The sequence below is a fragment of the Mobula birostris genome, chromosome 15 (genome assembly GCF_030028105.1).
Source record: "Mobula birostris isolate sMobBir1 chromosome 15, sMobBir1.hap1, whole genome shotgun sequence".
Classification (NCBI taxonomy): domain Eukaryota; kingdom Metazoa; phylum Chordata; class Chondrichthyes; order Myliobatiformes; family Myliobatidae; genus Mobula; species Mobula birostris.
This window is the reverse complement of record NC_092384.1, coordinates 8,933,936-8,961,809: the sequence shown is the minus strand read 5'-3', so window position 1 is coordinate 8,961,809 and position 27,874 is coordinate 8,933,936. Positions and strand designations below refer to the sequence as shown.

The 27,874-nt window shown below is 41.9% G+C and overlaps 1 protein-coding gene across 4 annotated transcripts in view; it reads left to right on the top strand.

The window, feature by feature from the left end:
• The window catches only part of vac14 (vac14 homolog (S. cerevisiae)), a 468,264-nt gene that overhangs the window by 54,409 nt on the left and 385,981 nt on the right, over positions 1-27,874 (top strand). For all 4 annotated transcript variants that reach the window (XM_072279307.1, XM_072279308.1, XM_072279306.1 and 1 more), the window contains 6 exons: positions 3,401-3,463; positions 5,569-5,676; positions 6,122-6,231; positions 10,564-10,670; positions 11,971-12,105; positions 19,217-19,363. In XM_072279307.1, coding sequence (XP_072135408.1) covers positions 3,401-3,463; positions 5,569-5,676; positions 6,122-6,231; positions 10,564-10,670; positions 11,971-12,105; positions 19,217-19,363 — 670 coding nt within the window. The remainder of the gene's footprint in view (positions 1-3,400; positions 3,464-5,568; positions 5,677-6,121; positions 6,232-10,563; positions 10,671-11,970; positions 12,106-19,216; positions 19,364-27,874) is intronic.

Below are 27,874 nucleotides of genomic sequence, written 5' to 3'. Positions count from 1 at the left end.
TTGTGAGAATATTGGGAGGTAATTGCACTAGGGAATTATTTTGTAAGATACAATTATCCTCTCGTTGCACTTCTGTCCACCTAGTTTATACAGAGGTTTAGGAAATGATACCAGCGAGGCTGTTGGGACAACAAACACTATAACTTCTATGTCATCCATCTCCTGCCTTTCAGCACCTTTCTTGATTTTAACTGCAGATAAACCAAGAGATATACTGGTGAAGCTACATGCCTACTTCACAGTGGAAGCAGAAAAACAAAACCATTTCTCAGCCTCTGGACCAAGTGGAAACTGCAAATGCATTTGCAAATGTGATAGGCTATGAGACCCATCACGAAAAGGATGTTCATACCCTTGTGTTGTACCTTAGGAGATTCAGGGTTGAGAAGTCTTTTCACTCAGTCTGGCCAGTCTTGTTTTCTCTCCCAGGGAGGCCAGTAGGGGCCACATTGTTTGACACTTTTAACGTAATTAAGACATAAGACATAGGAGAAGAATTACGCTATTCAGCCCATTGAGTGTCCCTCGCGATTCCGTCATGGCTGATTTATTATCCCTCACAACCCCCTTCTCCCATAACCTTTGACACCTTTACTAATCAAGAACTTATTAACCTCAGTAAATCTCTAGATTAATTAGAAACCTTGTTCTTTGTTGTAAAGGAGATTGAGGGGTAGGGAGAGAGTGACAATAAGACATTGAGGAAGATGATTGTATAAACTGGTGGAGCAAACTGGAAATGCTGAATGGCTGGGCTTCTGCTCCCATTTTCCATGAAAGGTGCTTAATTTTCATATTGAAGATTATATTACGAATGTATTGGTTATTTGCACATTACTTACCATAAAGGGAGCTTTTGACATTAATGGATCTGAGGAAATTAGTAAACACCCCATGTATCTTTACGAAAACTACGGGACATAGCCTCAAGATTCGGGGGAGTAGATTTAGGACAGATATGAGAAGGATCTGCTTTTCCCAGAGAGTGGTGAATCTGTGGAATTCTCTGCCCAACGAAGCAATGGAGGCTGCCTCAGTAAATATATTTAAGACAAGGTTGGACAGATTTTTGCATAGTAGGGGAATTTAGGGTCATGGGGCAGGAGCTAAGTCCATGGTCAGATCAGCCATGATCTTATTGAATGGTGGAGCAGGCTCGATGGGCCAGGTGGTCTACTCCTGCTCCTATTTCTTATGTATGTCCCAATGAACAACAGTGAAGCTGTGATTTTCAATCAGAGGTGTCTCCTGAGATCCTTGTCATTACTGACACCGGTATTCACTGACCATCAAGAAATGACTGAGAACACATGACAGATAAGAAATTCTGTCTCAGTAGCACTCTAATTTTTGTGTTGTGCAAGCTTGTTTCATAGAACAGGCCATGCATGATAAAGGTATACAGAGTCAGAGGTATACAGCATGGGAGTGAGTCCTTTGTCCCAATTGGTCCATGCTGACCAAGGTTTCCATCCAAGGTACTCCTTTTTGCCTGAGTTTGGCCCATATAGCTTCCTGTCCAAGTATATTTGAAATGTTGTTATTGTTCCTGATTCCATGTAATGACCAACCTTGATTTCTAGTTTCTATTAAATCTCTTGCCTTTCACCTATAACCTCTGCCTTGTTTTCCCTATTGCTAGGAAAAAGGCTATGTGCATTGGCCTTATCTGCCCCACACATAATTTTATACACTTATAAGTTAACCCATCCTCCTCCTCCTCCATTGCTCCAAATGCCGTCTTGCTCAATCTCTCACGGTGACTTGATTCCAACACTATCCTCAGAAATCGCCTCTGCCCCTCTTTCCAGCTTAATGACATCTTTCCTTTACATGGTGACCAAAGCTGGAAGTTGTTCAAGTGCAGAAACAACACTGTAATTCTGCTCACCAGTTAAGTTTGAGTGCCTGTTACATATTCAGCTAATATGGGGCATAATTTTCAGGTGATTGGTGGAAAGTTTAGGGATAAATGTCAGGTAATTTTTATTTACATAGAGCATGGAGAGTGTGTAAAATGCCCTGCCAGGTCGAGGTAGATGTAGTAGGGACATTTAATAAACTCTTAGATAGGCACATGGTTGATAGAAAAATGGAGGGTTATGTAGGAGGGACGCATTAGATTGATCATAGACTAGGTTAAAAGGTTATCAGAACATCATGGGCTGAAGACCCTGTACTATGTTCTGATGTTCTACAGTATGTTCACTCAGGACTTGACTTTGAGCATTTACAGGTACAATACCTCAGAAAGAGTTTGGAAAGCCCATACACAAACGACCAGAGGTCAAGTTTGAACCTGGGTCTCTGAGATGGCGGCTCTACGAGCTGCACCACTCTACCATCCTTGACTATGACCAACACTTCAGCAAAGGATGGGGCTGGTCTTCCACTCTGATGACAGTGCTATTGCAGTGATCTCTTGCATTCCACTGTTGAGGATCAGCACTGGTCTTAAGTGACAGTGGTATCTGCTCTACCAGTGGGGGAGATGAGCCAGTGTCATTTTTCACCAATTTATACAGCTCTCAGGGTGGGAAGTGTTTCCTTGAATCAGCACTAGATTAAAACTGCCATAGGTACAAACACAGCACTTCTGTTCAAATGAATATTGGTTTGCATGATAAGGATAGGTAGTTGTTTTAATGATTTTAATTGATTTTAGTGTATGGGTGCCTTCCTTAGCTTTATTTGTAAGGATTTTAATCCTTTTTTTGAACATCCTATTTTTGCATGTTCAAGTTGTTTCTAAGCTTTTTTTTAATGTCAAAGATGACCATTTGACAGCTCTGTGTCTTGGGGTTAGGGCTTCACCATCTGTTGAAGTTGGTGTGTGAGTTTAGCCAGGCACAGGTCTTCAAATGTGATAATATATTTATCTGACTTTGGAATTAATTCGCCCACTGCTCACCAGTTATGTTTGAGCACGTATTAGATGTTTAGCTAATACGATCGGCATAATTTTAAAGTAATTGGAGGAAGGTTTCGAGGGGGAGTCAGGTAAATTTTTTTTACACAGAGCTTTGTAAGTGCGTGGAATGCCCTGCCAGGGTGGCGATAGAGGCAGATATGTTAGGGCTGTTTAAGAAAGTATTAGATAGGCACAAGGATAATACAAAATTGGAAGGCTGTGTAGGAGGGAAGGGTCAGTTTGATCTTAAAGTAGGTTAAAAGCTTGACACAACTTTGTGGGTCAAAGAGCCTGTACTGCGCTGTAATGTTCTATGTGCTGAGGGAGGTTGTTTCTTCCTGGCTGTTACCCTTCCGGAAACCACTGAGATCATTGGGGTTGTCTGTATTGCTTCAGTCACTTAACGTAGGGGTATGCATGCTGGAAGTAAAAGGCTGCCCTGATAACATTTGCCCTGAGTTACTGTATGCCATTCTCTTGTTTACACAGTTGGCTGCAGATCCGGATCCAAATGTCAAAAGTGGCTCTGAGTTATTGGACCGGTTATTAAAGGTAAGAATCACCACTCTGCAGTGAACAGATGGTATGGTGCATTGATTTTCAGCAGACTGCAAATGGAAGGGCCACAATCTGCAATTTGAATTTCTACACAAAAATAATTCCCCTCCATGTACTTGTATGTTGTGTCTGTTCTGATTGGGATTGATCAAGGTTAAAGAGCAACCATTAAAAATTGAACCTTTGTTCTGCACATTTTGGCATCTTATCCAGTTGTGCACTCATAGCAAACACCTCTGTGAGTTTTTTGCTTAAAGCACAAGGTTTCATGTTCAGTGATTCTGGAACACATTGCATCTTGTGAAGTTTATTAAGTATAGCATGGTAAGTTTGTTCAAAATTCTAATAATTTTCCCCATCTATTATTATTTTCTCTTAGGAGCAAGCAATCAGAGCAACTATTGGTTGAGTACAAGAGCTAGCAAAAAAACAAGTCCTTGTTGTTCATTTGACAACTATTCTGGTTCTGGCTTATTTGCCTCTCACCTCGCCCCTAGAGGTTCCCATGATCACCTTCGATACTTATAAGAATGCAGCACTGGTAGCCCTTTGTGTTCCTGCTTGTCTCCCTCCAGCAGCTGTCTCCAGCTTTCACTCTCCCCTCCCCTCCCCCCATCTTTCTCCATCTGTCTCTCATTTTCTTCTCTTTGTCTGGTATTAGTTCATGACTGTTCCAGGAGACTGAAAAACTTAGCTTTTCAAACCATCCATACAGGTCATTTCAAACATTAGAGGTGACGTAATAGAGCTTACAAGATGATAAAAGATGTAGATCGAGTGGATAGGCAGACACTTTTCTCCCCCCAGAGTGGAAATGGCTAATATGAGGGGCATAACATTAGACCATAAGACTGTAAGATATATGAGCAGAATTAAGCCATTTCGCCCATCACGTCTGCTCCACCATTTCATCATAGCTCATCCATTTACTTCTCAGTCCCAATTTTCTACCTTCTCCTTGTAACCCTTCATACTCTGACTAATCAAGAATCTATCAACCTCTACCTTAAATACAGCCAATGACTTGGCCTCCACAGATTCACCACTCTTTGTCTAAAGAAATTCCTCCTCATTTCCATTCTAAATGGATGTCCCTCTATTCTGTGGCTATATCGTTTGGTCTTAGACACTCCCACCATAGGAAACATCCTCTCCACAGCCACTCTAATAAAGACCTTTCAGCATTAGATAAGTTTCATTGAGAACCCCCTCATTCTTCTGAATTCCAGTGAGTACGGGCCAAGAGCCATCAAATGCTTCTCATATGATAAGCCTTTCAATCCCAGAATCATTTTCGTGAACCTCCTTTGAACCTTCTCCAACGAGGGCACATCCTTTGTTAAATGAAGGCCTCAAAACTGCTCACAATACTCCATGAGGCCTTCTAGTGCCTTACAAAGTCTCAACATTATATTCTTGCTTTTATACTCCAGTCCTCTTGAAATGAGTATTAACATTGCATTTGCCTTCCTCACCACTGACTCAATCTGCAAATTAACCTTTTGGGAATCCTGCACAATGACTCCCAAGTCCATTTGCAACTCCGATTTTTAAGTTTTCTCTCCATTTAGAAAGTAGTCTACACTTTTATTTCTTCTACCAAAGTGCAGTGAATGACCATACACTTCCCCAATATTGTATTCCAACTGCCACGTGTTTGCCCATTTTCCTAATCTGTTTAAGTCCTTCTGCAGCCTGTCTACTTCCTCAACTCTATCTGCCCCTTCACTTATCTTTGTATTGTCCGCACACTTGGCAATAAAGCCATTAATTCCATTATCCAAATCATTTGAAAAACAAATGGGATGATTATAAATGGTTGGATGCTAGTTGGTGCAAACTAGTTGGCCAAAGGACCATGCTGTATCTATCTGTGATCTGGAGTTCTTGAATTCAGTTTGATTTCACAAGGATGTCACAAGCATTTCCCAGCTGAAAGTTGAGATGCTGCTCCTTGTGCTTACATTGAGCATCACTGAAGCTTTGTAATACTGTTTTTCTTTTCAATTTCCAGCATCTTGTGTTTTGTTTTGGACCAATAGTTATTGTGCCTACGACTAGCATTTTTGTTTAATATGGTGTCATTTTGTATCTCAAAGGACATTGTCACGGAAAGTTCCAAGTTTGATCTTGTGGCCTTTGTACCTCTCTTGAGAGAACGAATATACTCCAACAATCAGTATGCACGGCAATTCATCATCTCTTGGGTGAGTTACAAATCACATTCCTGATCTTTTGGTTAAAGAAAATAGTTGATCTTGTTGCTTGACTATGACTATCACCTTAAAGCTAATTAGAAGTGAGTTAATAGTCTAAGTCCCACTTCTGTGTTACTTGTATTTGTGTTGCTTCAAGTGGTGCCTGATTGAATCCCGTACAGTGAGAACTATCCCAATGCAATCTGTGTGTTCACTCAGCTCCTAGCAGCCATTTCCTTTCTTTGTATTGGTGGCAGAGTTTTAAACATAAGGGGACTATGTTTATAATCAAATCATAATCTTGTAATCAAATCCTGTGCAGATATTTCTAGACTGAAACATAAAAAGGCATGCTTAGAGCATTCCTGTGTTTTTTTTAATGAGGTGACAGACTTCATGAGAAGTGCAAAGGCTAACTGTTGCCAACTGTTTTCAATCTGGGCCATCATTGCAGATCCTTGTTCTGGAATGTGTTCCTGATATCAACCTGCTGGACTACTTGCCGGAAATCCTGGATGGGCTCTTTCAGATCTTGGGAGACAACAGTAAAGAGATCCGTAAAATGTGAGTGTGGGTGACCTTCAGTCAATGCGCTTTGAAAGCAGGATTAATAAACACTGTGACAAGTGACACAGTGAGGGAGCTTAATACAGAGGGTTATAAAATTATGCACTTTGACATAGTGAATAAAAGGGGTCAATACTATCACAATGCATAATTCTTTGAAATTAGAATTTGCATAATTAGTAAGCATGGAGATTCTGGCCTACAAAAGCATTAGGTTGGTCACAACCGAAGTGTTACATTCAGTTCCGATTACGTTAATAAGAGCATGTAAAAGTTTTGGAGTGACTACAGAGCACAAGGAATGGGAAAAACATAGTACATTAAAATGCAGCAAAGGTCCTTCAGCCCATAATGTTGTGCCGACCTTTTAAACTACTCTAACATCAATCTAACCCTTCCTCCACCATAGCCCTCAATTTTTCTATCATTCCCTGTGTCATATCTAAGAGTTTCTTGAATGTCACTAGTGTTTCTGACTCTATCACGACTGTTGGCAGCGTGTTCCACACACCATCTACAGTCCATAAAATAACTTTCCTCTGACATTCCCCCCCCCTTATACTTTCATCCAATCACCTTAAGATGATGCCCTCTTCTGTTAGCCATTTCCACCCTGGGAAAATGTCCCTGTCTGTCCACTTGATCTATGCCTCGTATCATGTACACCTCTAACAAGTCACCTTTCTTCCTCCCTTGCTCTAATGAGAAAAGCCCTAGATCGTTCAACCTATCCTCATAAGACATACGCTCTAATCCAGGCAGCAGCCTAGTAAATCTCCTCTCCACCCTCTCTAAAGCTTCTACCTCCTTCCTATAATGAGGCAATCAAAACTGAACACAATGATCCAGCTGTATTCTCGCCAGAGTTTTAGAAGGGTGAAAGTAGGGTTTCCTTTGGAACAAACAAAATGAAGAGGAGTAAACACAGAATACTCTGGGGTCAAAGCAATCCTCACAACACGCTGGAGAAACTCAGCAGGTCAGGTTCGTGAGTCCTGACGAAGTGTTCCAGGCTGAAACGTTGAATGATCGTTTCCACGGATGCTACCCAACCTGCTGAGTTCCTCCAGCGTGTTGAAAATAGAGAGGAGATTTGATTGAGGTTTATTAGTTTATGATGCGTTTAGATGTAGCACATACAGGATAGGCAGGGATAGTTAAAGGACCAAGGAACATGTATTAAAAATTTTGGGCAAAGCATGCAACAGCGAATGCGAAGAAAAATGAATGTGCATTAAGATGATATAGTTTAGAAGTTGCTGCCGTAAAGCTGGTAGAAAGATTCTATCAGAATAAAATAAGTACTTTGGAAAGAATAACTCGCAGTGCTGTGGGCAAAGAGTATTGATATTGATTGCTGCACTGAGGACAGTATAGATAGAGGGCTGAATGGCCTCATTCAGTGCCATGATTGTTCCTGTGGAGTCATTCAAAAATACAACAGGGAAGCAGGGGCTGTGGTCCACCGACTGCAGTCTGCCCTTCAGCCACCCATTCACACTAATCCCATTCTCCCTCCATTCTGTCATCTTCCCCAAAATTCTGCCACTTACCTATACACTACAGACAATATACAGTAGGCAATTACCCTCAAAACTTAGGGATGTGAGAGGAAACTGGAGCACCCAGGGGAAACCCTTGACAGTCATAGAGAGAATGTGACATCTCCATACAGCACCTTAGCTCAGGATCGATCCTGGGTGTCTGGAACTATGAGGCTGCAGCTCTACTAGCTGTGCCACAGTGAGAGAAACATGCATCCAGGTAACTGGCCAAACCTCCAGTCAGGATGGTGCCGAGCTGCTGTCTCTGTTGATGTTGTGGCTCAGAATCGGCTGTTTTTTAGGTTTGTTGGGATGGTTTTAGCAATAGGTTAGGGTATAGGAACAAGGATTTGGGGGCATTTGAAGTTGGAGGACTGCATGTGTGTGGGTGGGAGAGTGGGGTAGGAATAGGGCATGTTTTGCTTTTGTTGTTTTGTTCTGGTTCTGTTGTTGTTGATGCTTGTGCTGTTCTGTGAACATGGTGAGCACTGGATTGTGTGGTGATACTTGCAGGCTGCTCCCAGCATGTCCTTGTGTTGTGTTGGTTAAGGCAAACGCACATTTCACTGTATATGTTTTCATGTACATGAATCTGAACTGTTTCAGATGCTTAACGGCAGCAGCATCAATGAGCCATCAATCTCTTATGTTAATTCCAATTCTAGCACTATCTGAAGGAGTTAGGATTCATCCGGCAATACTTTTGATCTCAGGTTATTCTGTCTTGGGCTGCAGTTAGAGGTATTTCCTTCATACCTGGTCAACCAAATTCAGCGTACATCAAACTACAGGCCTTTTAAGATCTTGTTTCATTTGATGGCCATTAGCATTGGTACTCTGTTGGCAAGTTACCACCTTTTGTACAATTTTTGAGAGGCTTGGTGTTTAGCATGTATAGGTTCACTTATCGCTGGCTGGGTCCTGAACCCTGACCAATGCAGGGGACATCCTGAATGAGTTAGATTTTGCCTGAGGCTGTTGGTTTGGGCTTGAGATGAAGATGGAAGGTGCACAGGTGAGGTGGAATCTATTTTAAGTAGGTTTTCTGATTTTTAGCAGAAAGCCAGGCACAGCATTGCCTATTTCTGTAACAGTTTGAGTTAACTGAAGATCTGGCCTGTTTATCAGCTAAAGATGATCATTACATCTGTTGGGTACTAAGGATTTTTTGTAGGGAGGATGTGGAAACTTTAGAGAGGGTGCAGAGGAGATTTACCAGGATGCTGTAACACACACAAAATGCTGGAGGAACTCAGCAGGCCAGGCAGCTTCTATGAAAAGAATAAAGAGCGATATTTCGGTCCAAGACCCTTCAACAGGGTCTCAGCCCGAAATGTTGACTGTTTACTTTTTTCCATCAATGCTGCCTGGCCTGTTGAGTTCCTTCAGCATTTTGAGTGTATTACCTTGATTTCCAGCATCAGCAGACTGTCTCTGGTTTACAAGGAAGTTGCTTGGATTAGAAAGTATGCCATATGAGCACAGGTTGATTGAACTAGGGCAATTCTGATTGGATGAGAGGCAACTTGATGGAGGTTTACAAGATAAGAAGCATAGATTGAGTGGATATCGACAGACTTTTTCCCAGAGTGGAAATGACTAATACAAGGAGGCATAATTTTACGGAGACTGGAGGAAAGTATGAGGGGGGATGTCAGAGGCAAGTTTTTACACAGAGAGTGATGAGTGTGTGGAGTGCCCTGCCAGGGGTGGTGATAGATGCAGTTACATGAGGGGCATTTAAGAAACCCTTGGATATGCACGTGGATGATAGAAAAATGGATGGCTATATCGGAGGGAAGGGTTAAATTGATCTTAGAGTAGGTTAAAAGCTCATCATAACATTGTGGACTAAAGGGCCTTTACTATGCTGAAGTGTTCCATGTTAAATCTGATCATTACATATGCTGGGTATATTAACTTATCTGAGGCAGGTTAGAAAAAAAGAATTGAGGAACTTAGACTGTACGCTCACTCAGATCGTTTTGTTAGTTACCTGGTTGCTGTGACCAATGTGATGAAGTCCCTGTACTTGGTAAAACCACTTTGCTCCTGTAAAAGAGTTGAGGCAGCAAATGGTTGAGACAGTTCACCGTGATGTGAAATCAGGAGTGGCTCACTGAGGTCGATGCAGAAATAAGCTGAGCCATCGCCAATCTGTTTTCGGTGATAAACAGCATCATTCAAGCATGAAATCACCACATATGTCTGCTGTAGATCTGGCTGGTGGCTTAGTGGCATCAGCGTCGGACTTCGGGACGAAAGGTCCCGAGTTCGAATCCAGCTGGCTCCCCTGCACACTTCCCATCCGTGCTGGGTTACGAGCTGGTGATCTCTTTGGAAACTCACCTGGCAGAAGGCAAGAGCAAACCAGTGCTGTAACTTGCCTCGTACGCGGTTCCCCACTACGTCAGAGAGGCGTGGAGGGAAATCATCCGCTAACCAGAGAAACTCCGGATGCGACGTACAGAAAAAAATCTACGTCAGGTGTGACTGCAACTCAGTGTTGTGGCATTTACATCATAAAATGATTTTATTACATCTTTTCAAACAGCAAATATTAAAGTTCCATTTCTGGATGAGAGGTTATTTTGATCTGTATTTGTGCACAGAAGTTAATTTTGAAAATCTGAGAGTGAAGTATAATTTATAATCAAAATGACCAGAACTGAGATATTCTCAACGTGAATCAGTAAGTGTTTCTGAAGAAATTTATGCAGGTTGGTTGAAAGTCTACCTTGGCCTGAAGAAAGAATAAAGATGACCATATTGTTTGTCAATTCAGGTGTGAGACAGTCCTCGTTGAGTTTTTGAAAGAGATCAAGAAAAACCCTACGAGTGTCAAGTTTGCAGAAATGGCCAACATCTTGGTCATCCATTGTCAAGCCTCCGGTGAGTGGCCCATCCTCTCCCTATGCTGGTGCCCATTCTAGCCCTCTTCCAATTACTGGTCTTCCCTGGGGTCAGCCTCTGACCTGATCACGATGCTACTGTTTTCCCTTCTTCCTCTGTTGTCAATTATCTTAAAAATGTGCACTTTGGGTGTGAAAATAATTTCTTCTGATTCGTTTTGTCACAACCATACATGATTTTGAATCTCCATGAAAATCTCTCGTTAATCTTCTCATGCTCTTAAGAAAGTAATATCAGCTTGGTACCTTTCCAGTAAATCCCTGTGCTCTCCTTAGACCACCTTTTAAAAATTTCCCAATGCCTGATGTTCAGATTCGAATGTGATCAACTGAGCCTATTATTAATTTAGTAAGGTTTAACATTTCTGGTTTGTTTATACGCAAACGTTTTTTATTAAACCAAGGACCCCATGTGCCGGCTTAAATGCTTTCAACTTGTCCTGCTTCCTTTAATGATTTCTGTATCCTTATTCCTGCATATTTTAAAGAACTGATTCACTTAGTTTATTTTGCTTCACATCTTCCCTCCAAAGTGAATGGTGACAAAGTGGTTGTTATTGGATTCAAGACTGGATTAATGATCTAGAGACTAATTCAAATCCTACCTCTCACATGTTGTGGAGTTTAATTAATTTCAAATTCCTTTGTTTAGTCTTTGTTTATGCGTAGGTTTTCATAAATTCGGTTATCTTTCTTTATTTCCCTGTAAGTGCAGCAAGAAAACAAATCTCAAGGTAGTATATATGGTGACATATACATAACTTTGATAATAAATGTTACTTTGTTTGCATTTTGCATGAATTAGCCAATGTGAGGGTTTAAATCTGTAATGTCTGGGAGAAGTGTCTTGGTGGAAAGCACATGCGTGAAATAAGTTGGATCACCTTGGTCCTGTTTCTTGTATAAGTTATTCACATAAATTATTGCTTATTTTGCTTGGTTTAATTAGTTAAAATAATGCTATTCTGATTTACACCAAATATTGTCTCAAATTCATAATTGGATACATTAATCTACCAATGTACAAGCTACATTCATTAGTTAATCAGCGGCCTCTTCAGCACCTGCTTGATGCAGGGAATTTTGTTTTTATTATGTTTGCCTGGGTGTTCAATATTCTTGAAATGTTGGTTAGTGCTTGAGCCACCTCTCATATTGGTGCAGTTTGGGACTGCAAACATATAGTCCCGAACTTGCAGTCACGTTTCTTGTTATGTGTCTCACAGGGTCACAGTACTTTACAAGTTGTGGTTAAACTGCTTCTGTTGCTCTTCTCACAGATGATTTGATTCAGCTGACTGCAATGACGTGGATGAGGGAGTTCATTCAGTTAGCTGGCCGTGTGATGCTGCCCTATTCTTCAGGAATTCTGACTGCTGTACTGCCTTGCCTCTCCTATGATGACAGGAAGAAGAGTATCTTTTGAACTGCAAACATTATCTGACACAAATTTTGACTGCTTTGAGTTTGGTGCAAAGAAACATGTCAGCTTGTTTTTGCACTGTCTTTGTTGGGAGTTTAACAAGTAAAATTTAATCCTTTATTTATCCTTTTTGATCTGCTCTTTAATTGCATACTGAAATTTGATCCATTTCTCCCATAGAAGATACCTAATTTTAGAGCCCCATTAATTGTGTATGTTGTCCAGGCTACCTTTCTTCAATAAAACCCTTCCTTCACTCTTTCCTAGACTGGAAGTTGCTTCTTAGTTGAAGCATTAAAGAATTAGTACCATTTGCTCAGTTATAGTTCCCTTACTCCCAGTTTATGAGGCTAACAGATTCAGTGAATGACTATTTTCATGTTAGACTCCTTTTATACTGTATTTCTTTGGTAATTTCGAATAATTGTTCAAAGTTGTTTCTTTCTATGTGCTGCTGCTCTCCAGCCTGAACCATGGCAGATTTTCATTTTTCTCTCCCTCTTGCCATGAACAACTCCATCCCGATCCTGCTTTGCATCTTTAAGAGTCTTGGAGCTATATGGCATGGAAACAGGCCCTTTCACCCAACTCGTCCATGATGACAAAAAAAATCTGCCTGAGCCTGTCTCATTTGCCTGCATATGGCCTATATCTCTCTAAGTCTTTCCTATCCATGTACTTGCAAATGTCTTCTGAACTTCGTAATTCTACACACCTGTACCACTTCCTGTGCAGCTTATTCCATAGATCCCTCACCATCTGTGTGAAAACGATTTCCTTGGCTCCCTTTTAAAACTTTCTCCTCTCGCATTAATTCTGTGCCCTCTGGTTTTAGACTCCCCTACCCTATGATAAGGTTACTTCTTGACCTCCTATGCTCCAGTGGAAAAAAGTCCCAATATATTCATTCTTTCCTTCTAACTCAAGCCCTCCAGTTCCGGCAACCTTCTCATGAATCTTTTCTACATGCTTTCCAGCTTAATGTGATCCTTCCTTTAAAGCTGTGCAACCAGAGCTGTGCGTAATACTCCCAAGCATAGTCTGACCAGTGATTTGTACATTGCAACATATTAACCTGATTCCTGCAGTCAGTGCCCTGACTGATGAAGGAAAGCATGCCCCAATGCCTTCCTAACCACTCTGTCTACCTATCTCGCTACTTTTGGGGAACTATGTACTGCTAGATGCGGGGGATGATTGATAAGTTCATGGCCTACAGTAGAAAGAGTCAATTTTAGAAAACCTAGCATATTTATTTTTCCTACATTTACACAATTAGTCCAGCGGTTGTGGAGCATACAGCTCCCTTCTTTGTAGAAGTCAGCGTCTTGGACCTCCAGAAAGTGGTCCACAGCAGGGGTGATTGATAAGTTTGTGGCCTAAGGTAGAAGTACATCAGTTATTAACTTCAAACTTTCTGCATTTTCACTCAAAGAATTGAACTGCACATGCATCTAAGAAGAGCTGTATAACTCATCTCCTTCTACTTAAGACCACGAACTTATCAATCACCCCTGCTGTGGACCACCTGGAGGTCCAAGATGCTCTTGTTAAAAGCACATGCAGTTCAACTCTTTGAGTGATAATGCAGAAAGTTTGAAGTTAATAACTCATCTCCTTCTACCCTAGGCCATGAACTTATCAATCACCCCTCGTGTAACACTTTCTCGGGCCACTAACATTTACTGCACGATTCCTGGCCTGATTTAACTTGCTAAAGTGCAGCACCTTGCACTTTTCTGAGTTAAATTTCCTTCTGCTTTTTTTGCCCCAGATCCCAATTCATTTAGAACTAATTTCTTTGCGACAATGAGAGTTGGAATGCAATGAGGTGGAGGATAAATGCATGGCTGAGGGATTGGAGCAGGGGGCAGGGATTCAAGTTTTTGGATCATTGGGACCTCTTTTGGCACAGGTGTGACCTGTACAAAAAGGACAGGTTACACTTAAATCCTAGGGGGACCAATATCCTGGCAGGGAGATTAGCGGGGGCTACTGAGGTAACTTTAAACTAGAATGGTTGGGGGGTGGGAATCAAATTGAGACTAGGAGAGAGGAGGTTAGTTCACAACAGGGGGATGGGAACAAGTGCAGAGAGACAGAGGGGTGTAAAATGAGGGTAGAAGCAAAAAGTAGTAAGGTGAAGAGTATAAGTGGCAGGCCGACAAATCCAGGGCAAAAATCAAAAAGGGCCACTTTTCAACATAATTGTATAAGGGCTAAGAGAGTTGTAAAAGTGAGCCTGAAGGCTTTGTGTGTCAATGCAAGGAGTATTCGTAACAAGGTGGAAGAATTAAAAGTGCAGATTGTTATTAATGAATATGATATAGTTGGGATCACAGAGACATGGCTCCAGGGTGACCAAGGATGGGAGCTCAACATTCAGGGATATTCAATATTCAGGAGGGATAGACATGAAAGAAAAGGAGGTGGGGTAGCATTGCTGGTTAGAGAGGAGATTAACGCAATAGAAAGGAAGGGCATTAGCCGGGAAGGTGTGGAATCGATATGGGTAGAGCTGCGTAACACTAAGGGGCAGAAAACGCTGGTGGGAGTTGTGTATAGGCCATCTAACAGTAGTAGTGAGGTTGGGGATGGTATTAAACAGGAAATTAGAAATGCATGCAATAAAGGAACAGCAGTTATAATGGGTGACTTCAATCTACATGTAGATTGGGTGAACCAAATTGGTAAAGGTGCTGAGGAAGAGGATTTCTTGGAATGTATGCGGGATGGTTTTTTGAACCAACATGTCGAGGAACCAACTAGAGAGCAGGCTATTCTGGACTGGGTATTGAGCAGTGAGGAAGGGTTAATTAGCAATCTTGTCATGAGAGGCCCCTTGGGTAAGAGTGACCATAATATGGTGGAATTCTTCATTAAGATGGAGAGTGACATAGTTAATTCAGAAACAAAGGTTTTGAACTTAAAGAAGGGTAACTTTGAAGGTATGAGATGTGAATTAGCTAAGATAGACTGGCAAATGACACTTAAAGGGTTAACAGTGGATATGCAATGGCAAGCATTTAAAGATCGCATGGATGAACTACAACAATTGTTCATCTCAGTTTGGTAAAAGAATAAATCAGGGAAGGTAATGCACCGTGGCTGACAAGGGAAATTAGGGATAGTATCAATTCCAAAGAAGAAGCATACAAATTAGCCAGAAAAAGTGGCTCACCTGAGGACTGGGAGAAATTCAGAGCCCAGCAGAGGAGGACAAAGGGCTTAATTAGGAAAGGGAAAAAAGATTATGAGAGAAAACTGGCAGAGAACATAAAAACTGATGTAAAAGCTTTTATAGATATGTGAAAAGAAAAAGATTGGTTAAGACAAATGTAAGTCCCCTACAGACAGAAACAGGTGAACTGATTATGGGGAGCAAGGACATGGCAGACCAATTGAATAACTACTTTGGTTCTGTCTTCACTAAGGAGGACATAAATAATCTTCCAGGAATAGTAGGGGACAGAGGGTCCAGTGAGATGGAGGAACTGAGGGAAATACACGTTAGAAGGGAAGTGGCGTTAGGTAAATTGAAAGGATTAAAGGCAGATAAATCCCCAGGGCCAGATGGTCTGCATCCCAGAGTGCTTAAGGAAGTAGCCCAAGAAATAGTGGATGCATTAGTGATAATTTTTCAAAACTCTTTAGATTCTGGACTAGTTCCTGAGGATTGGAGGGTGGCTGATGTAACCCCACTTTTTAAAAAAGGAGGGAGAGAGAAACCGGGGAATTATAGACCGGTTAGCCTAACATCGGTGGTGGGGAAAATGCTAGAGTCAGTTATCAAAGATGTGATAACAGCACATTTGGAAAGCGGTGAAATCATGGGACAAAGTCAGCATGGATTTGTGAAAGGAAAATCATGCCTAACGAATCTTATAGAATTTTTTGAGGATGTAACTAGTAGAGTGGATAGGGGAGAACCAGAGGATGTGATATATTTGGATTTTCAAAAGGCTTTTGACAAGGTCCCACACAGGAGATTAATGTGTAAACTTAAAGCACACGGTATTGGGGGTAAGGTATTGATGTGGATCGAGAATTGGTTGGCAAACAGGAAGCAAAGCGTGGGAATAAATGGGACCTTTTCAGAATGGCAGGCAGTGACTAGTGGGGTACCGTAAGGCTCAGTGCTGGGACCCCAGTTGTTTACCATATATATTAATGACTTGGACGAGGGAATTAAATGCAGCATCTCCAAGTTTGCGGATGACACAAAGCTGGGTGGCAGTGTTAGCTGTGAGGAGGATGCTAAGAGGTTGCAGGGTGACTTGGATAGGTTAGGTGAGTGGGCAAATTCATGGCAGATGCAATTTAATGTGGATAAATGTGAGGTTATCCACTTTGGTGGCAAAAACAGGAAAACAGATTATTATCTAAATGGTGGCCGATTAGGAAAAGGGTAGGTGCAACGAGACCTGGGTGTCATTATGCACCAGTCATTGAAAGTGGGCATGCAGGTACAGCAGGCGGTGAAAAAGGCGAATGGTATGCTGGCACTCATAGCAAGAGGACTCGAGTACAGGAGCAGGGAGGTACTACTGCAGTTGTACAAGGCCTTGGTGAGACCACACCTGGAGTATTGTGTGCAGTTTTGGTCCCCTCATCTGAGGAAAGACATCTGAGAATGTTCACCAGATTGATTCCTGGGATGGCAGGACTTTCGTATGAAGAAAGACTGGATCGACTAGGCTTATACTCATTGGAATTTAGAAGATTGAGGGGGGATCTTATTGAAACGTATAAAATTCTAAAGGGATTGGACAGGCTAGATGCAGGAAGATTGTTCCCGATGTTGGGAAAGTCCAGAACGAGGGGTCACAGTTTGAGGATAAAGGGGAAGCCCTTTAGGACTGAGATTAGGAAAAACTTCTTCATACAGAGAGTGGTGAATCTGTGGAATTATCTGCCACAGGAAACAGTTGAGGCCAGTTCATTGGCTATATTTAAGAGGGAGTCAGATATGGCCCTTGTGGCTAACGTGATCAGGGGGTATGGAGGGAAGGCTGGTACAGGGTTCTGAGTTGGATGATCAGCCATGATCATACTGAATGGCGGTGCAGGCTCAAAGGGCCGAATGGCCTACTCCTGCACCTATTTTCTATGTTTCTTGATGAAAGGTTGTGGAACTGAAATATTCTAGTTAACCTTGAACATAGAACAGTATAGCTGAAGAACAGGCCGAATTAAATTAGAAATTTAAAACCTAACTAAATTAGTTCCTTCTGCCTACAAATTATCCAAATATCTCCATTCTCTACGCATTGATATGTCTATGAGAGCTTCTTAAATATCTCTATTGTATCTGCTTCCACCACTGCCCCAGCAGTGCATTCCAGGCATCCATCATTGTGTATTAAACAAAAATTTGCCCTGCATCTCCCCCCTACCTTAAAAGCATACCCACTAGTATTAGACATTTCAACCAAAGGAAAATGATGGAAGTTGTCTGTCTGTGCTGCTCATAATCTTATAAACCTCTACCAGTTTGGTTCTCAGCCTCTGCTCTAGAGAAAACAACCCAAACTTGTCCAACCTCTCCTCATAGCATATGCCCTCTTTATCAAGGCAGCATCCAGATAAGCCACTTCTGCACCCTCTTGAAAGCCTCTGCACCCATCCAATAATGGTGAGACCAGGATTGAATGCAATTCTGCAGATGCAACCTAAACAGACTTTTAAAATGCTGCAACTGAACTTTCTTGCTCTTGAGCTCAGTGCCTTGACCCATAAAGGCAAGCATGGCATACACCTTCCCTATCAACCCATGCAGTCACTTCCAGGGAGCTATGGAGTTGGACCCATGATTCCTGTGTACATCAGCTCTGTTAATTGTCCTGTCATTAATAGCGTACTGTCCCTTTACATTGATCTCCCAAAGTGCATCACCTCACACTTAGCTGGATTAAATTCTTATCTGCCATTTCTCTGCCCATATCTGCAACCAACCTATGTTCTTTTGTGATCTTCTACACTATCCACAGCACCACCTATATTGTACCTTCTGGCAACTTACTAACCCACTCATCCATGCTTTCAGCCAAGTTATCACAAACAGCAGAGGTCCCAGTATGGATCTCGATGGAAAACCATTAGTAACGGACCTCCGGCCAGAATGTTCCATTGACCAGTAGCCTCTGTTGTCTATGGGCAAGCCAATTCCAAATCCAAACAGCCAAGTCATCATGGACCCTCTTGGATAAGCCTGCCATGTAGAACCTTGTCAACTGCCTTACTATAATTTATGTAGAAAACATCTGCAGCTCTACCTTCCTCAATCACCTTTACATAATCTCAAAAAGAAAATCTCAATCAAGTTCTTGAAGCATGACCACCTCTGCTGAAAGTTGTGTGAATGTTCCTTATGATTATCCAAATGCTCATATGGAGATGACATGAAGATCTTGGTCAAGACCTCAGCAGTCTCAAATAGTTGTTCTTCTCTATAGATGCTACCTGACCTGGTTATTTTAAGATTTTGCTTCAAATTTTCTCATCTGGACAATTTGGTCCTGGAGACTTTTAAAATTTTCCTTCAAACCCTTTGTCCTTGCAGGAAATATATAAGTTAGAAGAGAGAGTAAAACTATACAGGAGTTGAGGAGGAACCATGAATGCTGACATGTCACCCGGTTGGTTGTAGTTGTTGGAGCCAACCATTGCAGTTCCCAGATGTCAGACAGGTTTCTCAAAACAATGTCCAGAGTCCAGCTGTTTGATTAATTATCTTTCCTCTTTTTTGAGTTAGCTGGCTGCACACAAGACCAGATTAGGTAGGAACTGCAATCATCTTCCCAATGGTCAATTTCATTAGATGGTTGCATTTCTGATCCTTATTATTGATGCAGCATTCTCCGGCTACTATGATGGGATTTGAATCTGTGGCTGCAGCTCATCAGTCCAAGCCTCAGAATTGCTAGTGCCATTACTTCCTCCCTACACCACGGGTTCCTGAACTGTCCTGCATATGATTTCAGCCTTAATTTCTCGATCTCGTCCTACTTAATCAGAGAGTTGCGCAGCACAAAAACAGTCCCTTCCACCCATCATGTCTATTTAATGATATTCTTGTGTCTGCTCCTTGACCCGGAGACTAGGTATCAAAGAGGTAGCAAACGTGTGTAACCAGACGCTGATGAAGCTGATCCTGCCTGAGGATGACTGCGACAATATCCATCAGGTGTCGCTGCTGCCACAGGATGGCAACACTGATGCAGACCCAAGCTGCAAGAACTCCTCCGACGGTAAGCAGCACTGCTTTGATTTGTTCTTAGTGACACAAGTTCAGCTGGGCTGTGGTTTGAAACGTATTTAACAGTAATTCCAACCTCTGCCCCTACCAGCTGATTTTCCAGAGTCCTGCACACAGTTATGAGTGTTGCTGAGCTGAAATGCCCTCCATTGGATTCAGTATTTCAGAACATAGAACATTAAAGCAGAGTACAGATCCTTCAGAAACAATGTTGTGCTGAACTCTAATCCAACTTTTCCCTCCTATGTAGCCCTCCACCCACATACTATCTAAGAGTTTCTTAAATGTATCCGCCTCTACCACCACCCATGGCAGCTCGTTCCATGCATTCACCACTCTCTCTGTAAAAAAGAACTTACCTCTGACATTCTCCTTTACCTTTCCTCCGAACACTATAAAATGAAGCCTCCTCATATTAACCGTTTCCGCCCTGGGAAGAACTCTCTATGCTTCTTATCATTGTGTAACCCCCCCCCCCCCCATTAAGTCACCAATCATCCTCCTTCACTCCAAAGAGAAAAGCTTCTAGCACTTAAAATGTTTCAAGCCCCCATTCCCAAACCCAAGGCACTCAAACTGGGTTTTTGCAGTGGAGCAGCAAAATGTAAACTTGCTCAACACCACATCACACCATGCTTTTTACCGTAACAGCCTTCATTGGTTCAAATGCAGTAGGTGAGAAAGGCAAATTGGCTTTCAAAATCCAACCCAACTAAATCTAGTTCAGTTCTTGAGTCATTAAGATACTTAATCTTGCTCATTTTGCTGATTAACTTCAAGCCAAGGCATGCAAAGGTTCTGCCTAATTGCTGATAATTGCATTCAGTGTAGATATTTAGCAAGAGCATGTTGTCCCAAGGGCTTTTTTATCAGCTGTTTGTTTCCATAGCAACTTGAAGGACCTACTTCAGCAGTTTGGAGGAAAGTGTGGAACACAGTGACAATTTGGAATAGACATTAAATTTAATTTAAATTAATACCTCTCATTTTATTCCGTGTGTCGGCATTCTGAATTATGAGGAAATAATTCCCACAGCTTACTAAATTCTACTGGCTATGAGACACCTGAGGAATATTTAATATTAACAACATAAACAGGAGATACCACAGATGCAGGAAATCCAGAATAACACTAACACATGCATAATGCTGGAGGAACTCAGCAGGACAGACAACGACTATGGAGAGAAATAAAGACTCAGTGTTTCTTTATTCATCTCCATAGATGCTGCCTGACTTGCTGAATTCCTCCAGCATTGTGCATGTATGTTAGTTTTAATACTAGCAGGACTGATTTTGTGCTGTAAAATAACCAAGTGAAGTAGAAAGCAGTTGGTCTTAATTGCTCTAATATGGATGCAGGACATGTTCTTCCAGATGATAGCTGATGCTAAGGGGATGCAAGTTGAGGATGCTTATTTCTTAATGAGCAAGTAGTCTTAATAGTGACAAACCAATCTGGAATTTTCCCATGCAATCCATTTCCAGTAGTTCTGTCATGTGTTCTGTTTGTGACTAATATTGTCTAATACACTTGACAGCCAGTTTCCTGGGGGTGGCACCTCATAGTGCTGTCCGAGTCTCTTGATGTGGGAGAAATCCTGGACTGTGCAGGCTTTGCCAATTTGGCTGGGATTCAGCCTCCCACCAGAGACCTTGATCTTGGAAGAAAGTGTAATCCATGTCTGGTTCATGCTTGGGTCTCACACTGACATGGTCTCTCTAGCTTTCATTCTCTGGTAGCTTGCCATTATCAATCATCACCCTGCTGAGACAATGGGGTGTGAATGCAAGAAGACCTCCCCACACTCACCCAACATCGAGGTATGCCAGAGTTGAACCGAACCCCACTCTGGACCATGAGTTGTTAGTGAACGGGAATGGGAGCTGGTTCTTATTAGTGTCTGGTGGCCACACTGTCATCAGTTTCACATCTGACTCGGAAGCTTGTACCTTCAAGAGGTAGCTCATGCGTGGAACAGTCATTGTTTTGTTAGCTGTAAGTGTAGCTTATACCAGATTTCTAAATTTCACTTGAAATAATCATAGAAACTTCACAGAGAGGCCATTTTTCTCCCTCAGTCTTCACCTTTTCTTTGAGTCTGATGCCCCACCTCAAGCCCCTTCCCATTGCTGTCACTCACTGCTTTAAGCTTGTACAGTGTGCTGAAGGCCCTGTTCCTGTGCCTCAATTGTTCTATGCTCAGTAATTGTTTGCGCTTTATTAGAAAACCATGACCTAATTAGGGACAGCTAGCATGGCTTTGTGGGGAGCAAATCATGTCTTATCAACTTGATTGAGCTTTTTGACGAGGTGATGAGAGTGATTGTTGAAGGTAGACTGTGGATGCTGTCTGAATGGATTTTAGTAATATGTTTGAAATGGTCTCTCATCCAGAAGAATAGATGCATGGTGATTGGCCATTTTGATTCAGAACTGTCTTGCCCATAGAAGGCAGAGGGTAATAGTCAAAGGGAGTTATTCGAGCTGCAGGTCTGTAATGAGTGGTGTTCCGCAGGGATCTGAGCTGGAACCTCTGCTGTTCGTGATTGTATATAAATGACCTGGATGAAAAAGTAGATGGGTGGGGTTCGTGGATGCAGACGTTACGACGATTGGTGGTTTGGATAACGTAGAAGACTGGCGAAAAATACAGTTGGATGGGGCAGTACGGTAGCGTAGTGGTTAGCACAAGGCTTTACAGTGCAGGTGACACGGGTTGAACTCCCACCACTGTCTGTAAAGAGTTTGTACGTTCTCTCCATCGCCACGTGGGATTCCTCTGGGTGCTCTGGTTTCCTCCCACAATCCATGGCCGTACTAGTTGGTAGGGTAATTGGTCATTGTAAATTGTCCCATGATTAGGCTAGGATTAAATCAGGGGGTTACTGGGCAGCGTGGCTGTAAGGGCCTACTTCGTGTTGTATCTCAATTAATAAATAATAAATAAATAAAGATCAGCTGCAGATATGGGTGGAGAAATGGCAGATGGGGTTTTATCCAGCCAAATGTAAGTGTTGCACCTTGATAGGTCAAATGCAAAGAGACAGTACACTGTTGAGGGCAAGACCCGTAACAGTGTTAATGAGCAGAGGGATCTTGGAGTCTTAAGTTCAGAGCTCCCTGACAGTGGTTACACAGGTTGATAGGGTGGGGATAGTTGGGGCATTGTGTTCAGAAGCCAAGATGTTGCAGCTTTAAAAAAAACTCTAGTTAGGCTGCAACTGGATGCATGCAGTTCCAGTTGCCGCATTATGGGAAGGATGTCAAGGATTTGGAGAGGGTGCAGAAGTTTACCAGGATGCTCCCGGATTAGAGGGCATGCTATAACTGGAGGCTGGACAAACCTGGGTTGTTTTCTCCAGAGTAGCAGAGACTGAGGGGAGATCTGATAAGATCATGAAGGGCACAGTTAGAGTAGACAGTGAGTGTATTTTTCCAAGTGTTGAAATGTCTAATTCAATATAAGAGGGCATGCAGTTAGGATAAGCTCAAAGGAGATGTGAGGGGCAAGTTTTTTACACAGGGAGTAGTAGGTACCTAGAATGTGTTGCCCAGGGTGATGGTCGAGGCAGAGACATTCGGAACTTTTCAGAGGCAAGTGAATGTGAGGGAAATGGAAGGATATGGACATTGTATAAGCAGAAGGTCTTAGTTTAGTTAGCCATTTGATTATTAATGTAATTAGTTCTGCGCAACATTGTATGCTGAAGGGCCTGTTCCTGTGCTATGTTCTGATTGATAAAGATTCTCTACTAGTCTTATTTGCTAAATTGAGAATTTCTTAAATTAGTGTGAGATGCTGTCTCACCTTTCTAAACTATATTGTCACATAATTAATATTCCTGTGACTGAATCTGCTCTTCTCTTTGTCTCTCCTGATCAGATCATTTCCTTTTATATTATTTCTCTTTTGAAAAGAGGAATGCTTTTCTAACCACCTGCTTATTGTGTTTAACAACAGCAAGAATAGCACTGCTGGGCTGTACGTTGCCTTTTCCTTGTGCGTGGTGGAGTGGGGGTGAGGCACATTTGCTTACTGTCTGGTCATTCACAGTGAAAGCTATAATACTGCTTACTTGGTACTGGGTCTATGGATGTAGTAGGGCCTATGGATGCTCAGGACAATTGGGTGTATTCATTGTTTCCTTCATCAGTGCCCATCTGAGACAAACAGTTTGGTGGTATCACAGCAGCAACCTTGCACTCAACGTCAGTGGAACCAAGGAATTGTTTGTGGACTTCAGGAAGAGGAAGCTGAGGGAACCTAGACTGGTCCTTACTGGGGGATCAGCAGTAGAAATGATGGGCTGTTTCAAGTTCCTGGATGTCATCACCTCTGAAGATCTATCCTCAGTCCAACATATTAATGCATTTAGAAAGAAAGTACACCAGGGGCTATATTTCATTAGGAGATTTAGTATGTCACCAAAGACCAGCAAATTTTTACAGGTGTACCATGGAGAGCATTCTGACTGATTGCATCGACATCTGGTATGGAGGGGCCATTGCATAGGGTTAGAAAAGGCTGCAGAGGGTCGTAAACTTCATCATGGGCACAAGTCTTCCCACCATATTGGACTTGTTCAAAAGCAGTGCCTCAAAAAAGTGGCGTCCATCGTGAAGGACCCCCAGTGCCCAAGACATGCCATTTTCTCATTACTACCATCAGGGAGGAAGTACAGAGCCTGAAGCCACATATTCAATGTTTTAGGAACAGCTTCTTCCATCAGATTTCTGAACTGAACACTAGCTCGCTATTTTTGCTCTCTTTTTGCACTATTTATGTTTATTTTTAATACATATTTCTTATTATAATTTATAGTATATTTTATGTATTGCACTGTACTGCTACCACAAGACAACAAATTTCACAGCGTATGTCTGTGATAAATCTGATTCTGAAAAAGTGGACAAGCACTGAGTATGAATGTTGGGTTGGTGAGCTAACCAGGTATCGCTGTCGTTACTGACTGATTAGGTGGTGAGTGGGACTAATATGTGCCTGTAGTGTTTTTCTCCCCCCTTGGGTTCTTAACCTATTGTTACCTGTGAAATTACTTTCTTCTTGCGCACGGACAGAGGCCATCCCTGTTTAACAAATGGATTCTTGTTGTAGATTTTGTCCGTAAGGTAGGAGAGAACTCAAAAAATCTCTCGATGTGGTTAATGCACCTTCTCAGTGTTGCAGTGAGTGGCAGTAAAAGTACATCACACTGATAATTTAATGGTAAAATTTCATCTTCCCCAGAACAAACTGTAATTTTACACTGCCATCATAGAGAGCATCCTCACATCAGCCATTGCTGTCTGGTTTGGTGCAGCATCTTCTCACAATATATAAAAACTACAGCCAACTGTTAAGTCAGCAGAAAAGGTCATTGGCTGTAGTCTGCCATCATCGTAGGACTTGTATGTGTCTTGGACAAAGACATGGGCAGAAGAGAAATAATTACCTAACTAGAAAACTACCTTTTCCAAAAGCTCCCTGCTGGAAACCACTACAGAGCTAGTAAAGTGAAAACAATGTCATCTTAAAAGTTTCTTTCTCCAGGCAGTTAATCTGATCAACCATTCTAGTTAGCATCCACTGCACACCCCCTATCTATTACCCTCAGTCACTGCACTGCACTGTAAACACTTTAAACTGTGTTTGATAATGCAGTTTATATTATATATGTATGCTGGTATATACATATTTGTGTACATTTATTCTTTATCCGGATAAAACCTTATTTTCTTATAATTTATTCTTTATAATTGTTGAATGTTTTTTGTTGCTTATCGTACCAAAACACCATAGCAAATTCCTAATGCATGTAAATGTAACTGGCGAATATCTTGATAAATAAGAGCAATTACTAAAAGTGGGGACACTTAAGCACATTGAATTTTTGAATGTAATACCATTGTGGACGATTATGTATACTGGTGTCCATTAATCAGGCATTTGTGTCCCAGAGAGAGCCTGTATATAGTATTATATTGCAAGGTAGTTGGAGGAAGCAGTACCACGTCTATATTCGGAAGGAGTGAAGTGTAAAAGGATGAAGCTTGTCTAAAATAATAGATTCTTTGGTCAGGAAAATGAGGTTGCAGTTTGGAAAAGGTGGGTTTCCCAGTAGGTGTAAAGATTTGCATCAGTGGGGCTGGCAGCGTAAGGCACGGTGGTCAGTGGTGGAGTATAAAGGGCAGCTGCACGGTCAGCTGAATGAAGAGTTCCCTGCAGAAGGACAGTCGTGCTGGAAGTGGTGGCTGAACTGGAAGATCACAAGACGTTCTGTGCAGCCTCTGCATGGACGTCGAGATGGCGGGGATGATGAGCTATATTGATTCACACTCAGAATGATTAAGCGTTTATTGTGTTCAATTAGCAGATATAAAGAAATCGGACAAGAAATCTGTTATTTCATTTTTCTGACCTAATCATTGAAGGGCAAAATGGAAACCTACTTGGAAAAATATTGCCTGAAGTGTTTCTTGGTATACAAGAAAATACAAAGCAAATGACAGCTAGTTTTGCTGGAGTTCTCCCAGTTTCCTGGCATCCATTACATATAGAGATTGTGGATCCTTTCAAGCTGAAGAGGTTTTACCTGAGATAATGAACCACATCAAACAAGCTGGTATCTGCTTCCAGCCACTGGATCCCAGTCTGCAGTTACCTGACAGTTCCCTCCATCAGTTTCTTCATCTGCTGACCCAAAGACCTACATATTTCTTCCCAGTTTGTTTTCATGTTTATTTTGTTGCACTGCAGTGGTGTGATGTGTTTTTGTTTTGGAGGTGCCTTTTCAAGAATGTGAATGTGATCTTGTCATTTTGAGTACATTAGCAACTGCAGGAAGTTGAAATTTTCATCCAGCAGATGGCGCCATAGACCCACCGTCAAAGCTTGCGAACCTTCCTCCATTTAGCACTGGATAATGACTTAAAACTGAGACCCATTGTCTCAAAAGTGCAGTTTCTGTCTGGTAGTAAGGATGTGTGGGAACTGCAGCTTTCAATGTAATGTTGTACTGTTGGGTGGACACTACTGTTGTACCAAGCTGTCTGGCTTTGTTTTTCAGAGTTGTCTTGAAATGAATTTTGCCCACATAGTAAGATTTTTCAGCTTGACCCAGATTCATCTGCTCACCACATTAAAAGAGGTTGGGGGAAGTGATGAGGGGTGTCCATGCTGCTGGAACTGGTCTTATTTGTTCTGAAGGTGATCCACTCCCTGCCTGCCCAGTCGCGTCTGGGCAGCAGAGTGTGGTTTTGACTACTGATGTCAGCTGGAAAGCACATGGACACTTGGTGACATCCAGGCCCTCAGCTGTGCCCTCAGCATTGAGCTACCCAACAGTACTTATGAGACAAGGCTCAATTCCAATCTTTGTTTTACTCCCACCAATGTGCTGGCATTGGAAAGGGTCCAGAAGAGAATGATTCTGGGAATGAAAGGGTTAACGTTTGGTGGCTCTGGGATTTAAAAGAACGATGGGGAATCTCGTTGAAACCTATTGAAGAATGAAAGGCCTGCACATAATGGACTCAGAGAGGATGTTTTTGATAGGGGGAGTGAGTCTATGACAGAGGGCACAGCCTCAGAATATATGGATGTCCTTTAGGAGATGAGGAGGAATTTCTTTAATCAGAGGAGAGCAAATTTGAAATTCATTGCCACTGATGGCTGTGGAGGCCAAGTCATTGGGTCTATTTAAAGCAGAGGTTGATAGGTTCTTGATTAGTAAGAGCATCAAAAGTTCCAGGGAGAAATCAGGAGAATGAGGTTGAGAGAGATAATAAATCAACCATGATTGAATGGTGGAGCAGACTCCATGGGCCAAATGGCCTAATTCTGCTCCTACGTTTATAGTCTTAAGCTGTCCCATCTGCATTCTCTCCCTGTTCTCTCTCCTTCCTTCAATGTAGATATTGTGATTCCTGATAGCCAGTTTAATGAAGTGCCAACTAGGATGCATACAATCTAAAAACAAAGTATCAAACTGCAGTTGAAAATCTGATGAGCAGGCAGCAGCTGTGGACACAGAACCACTTAATATTTTGAAGAAATGACCATTCAGTGGTGACGTAAGAGTGCAGGTGGTAAGAGCATTGCCTCACGATGCCATGAGTTGGATTCAGTCCTGGCCTTGTTTGGTATCTCTGTGGAATTTGTACATTCTCTCTGTGACCAAATGGGTTTCCTCTGCGTGCCCTGGTTTCCACCTCACATCTTGAAATAGTGCAGGTTGGTAGGTTTATTTGTCACTGTAAGTTTCCCCTAGTATTTTTGTTGGGGGGTGGATTGAAGAGAATGTGGGGAGAATTTGAAAAAGGAATATATGTAAGATTAATGTAAAATGTTTGATGATTGGTGAGAACTCATTGGACCAATTGGCCTGGATCTGTGCTATATTTCTCTCTATGATTGCTATAAATTCGAGTAAAGATTGTTTTAAGTTGCAACAGAAGCAAGCAGAGACAACAAGTAGAATGGGTTGATGTCAGAGGAAT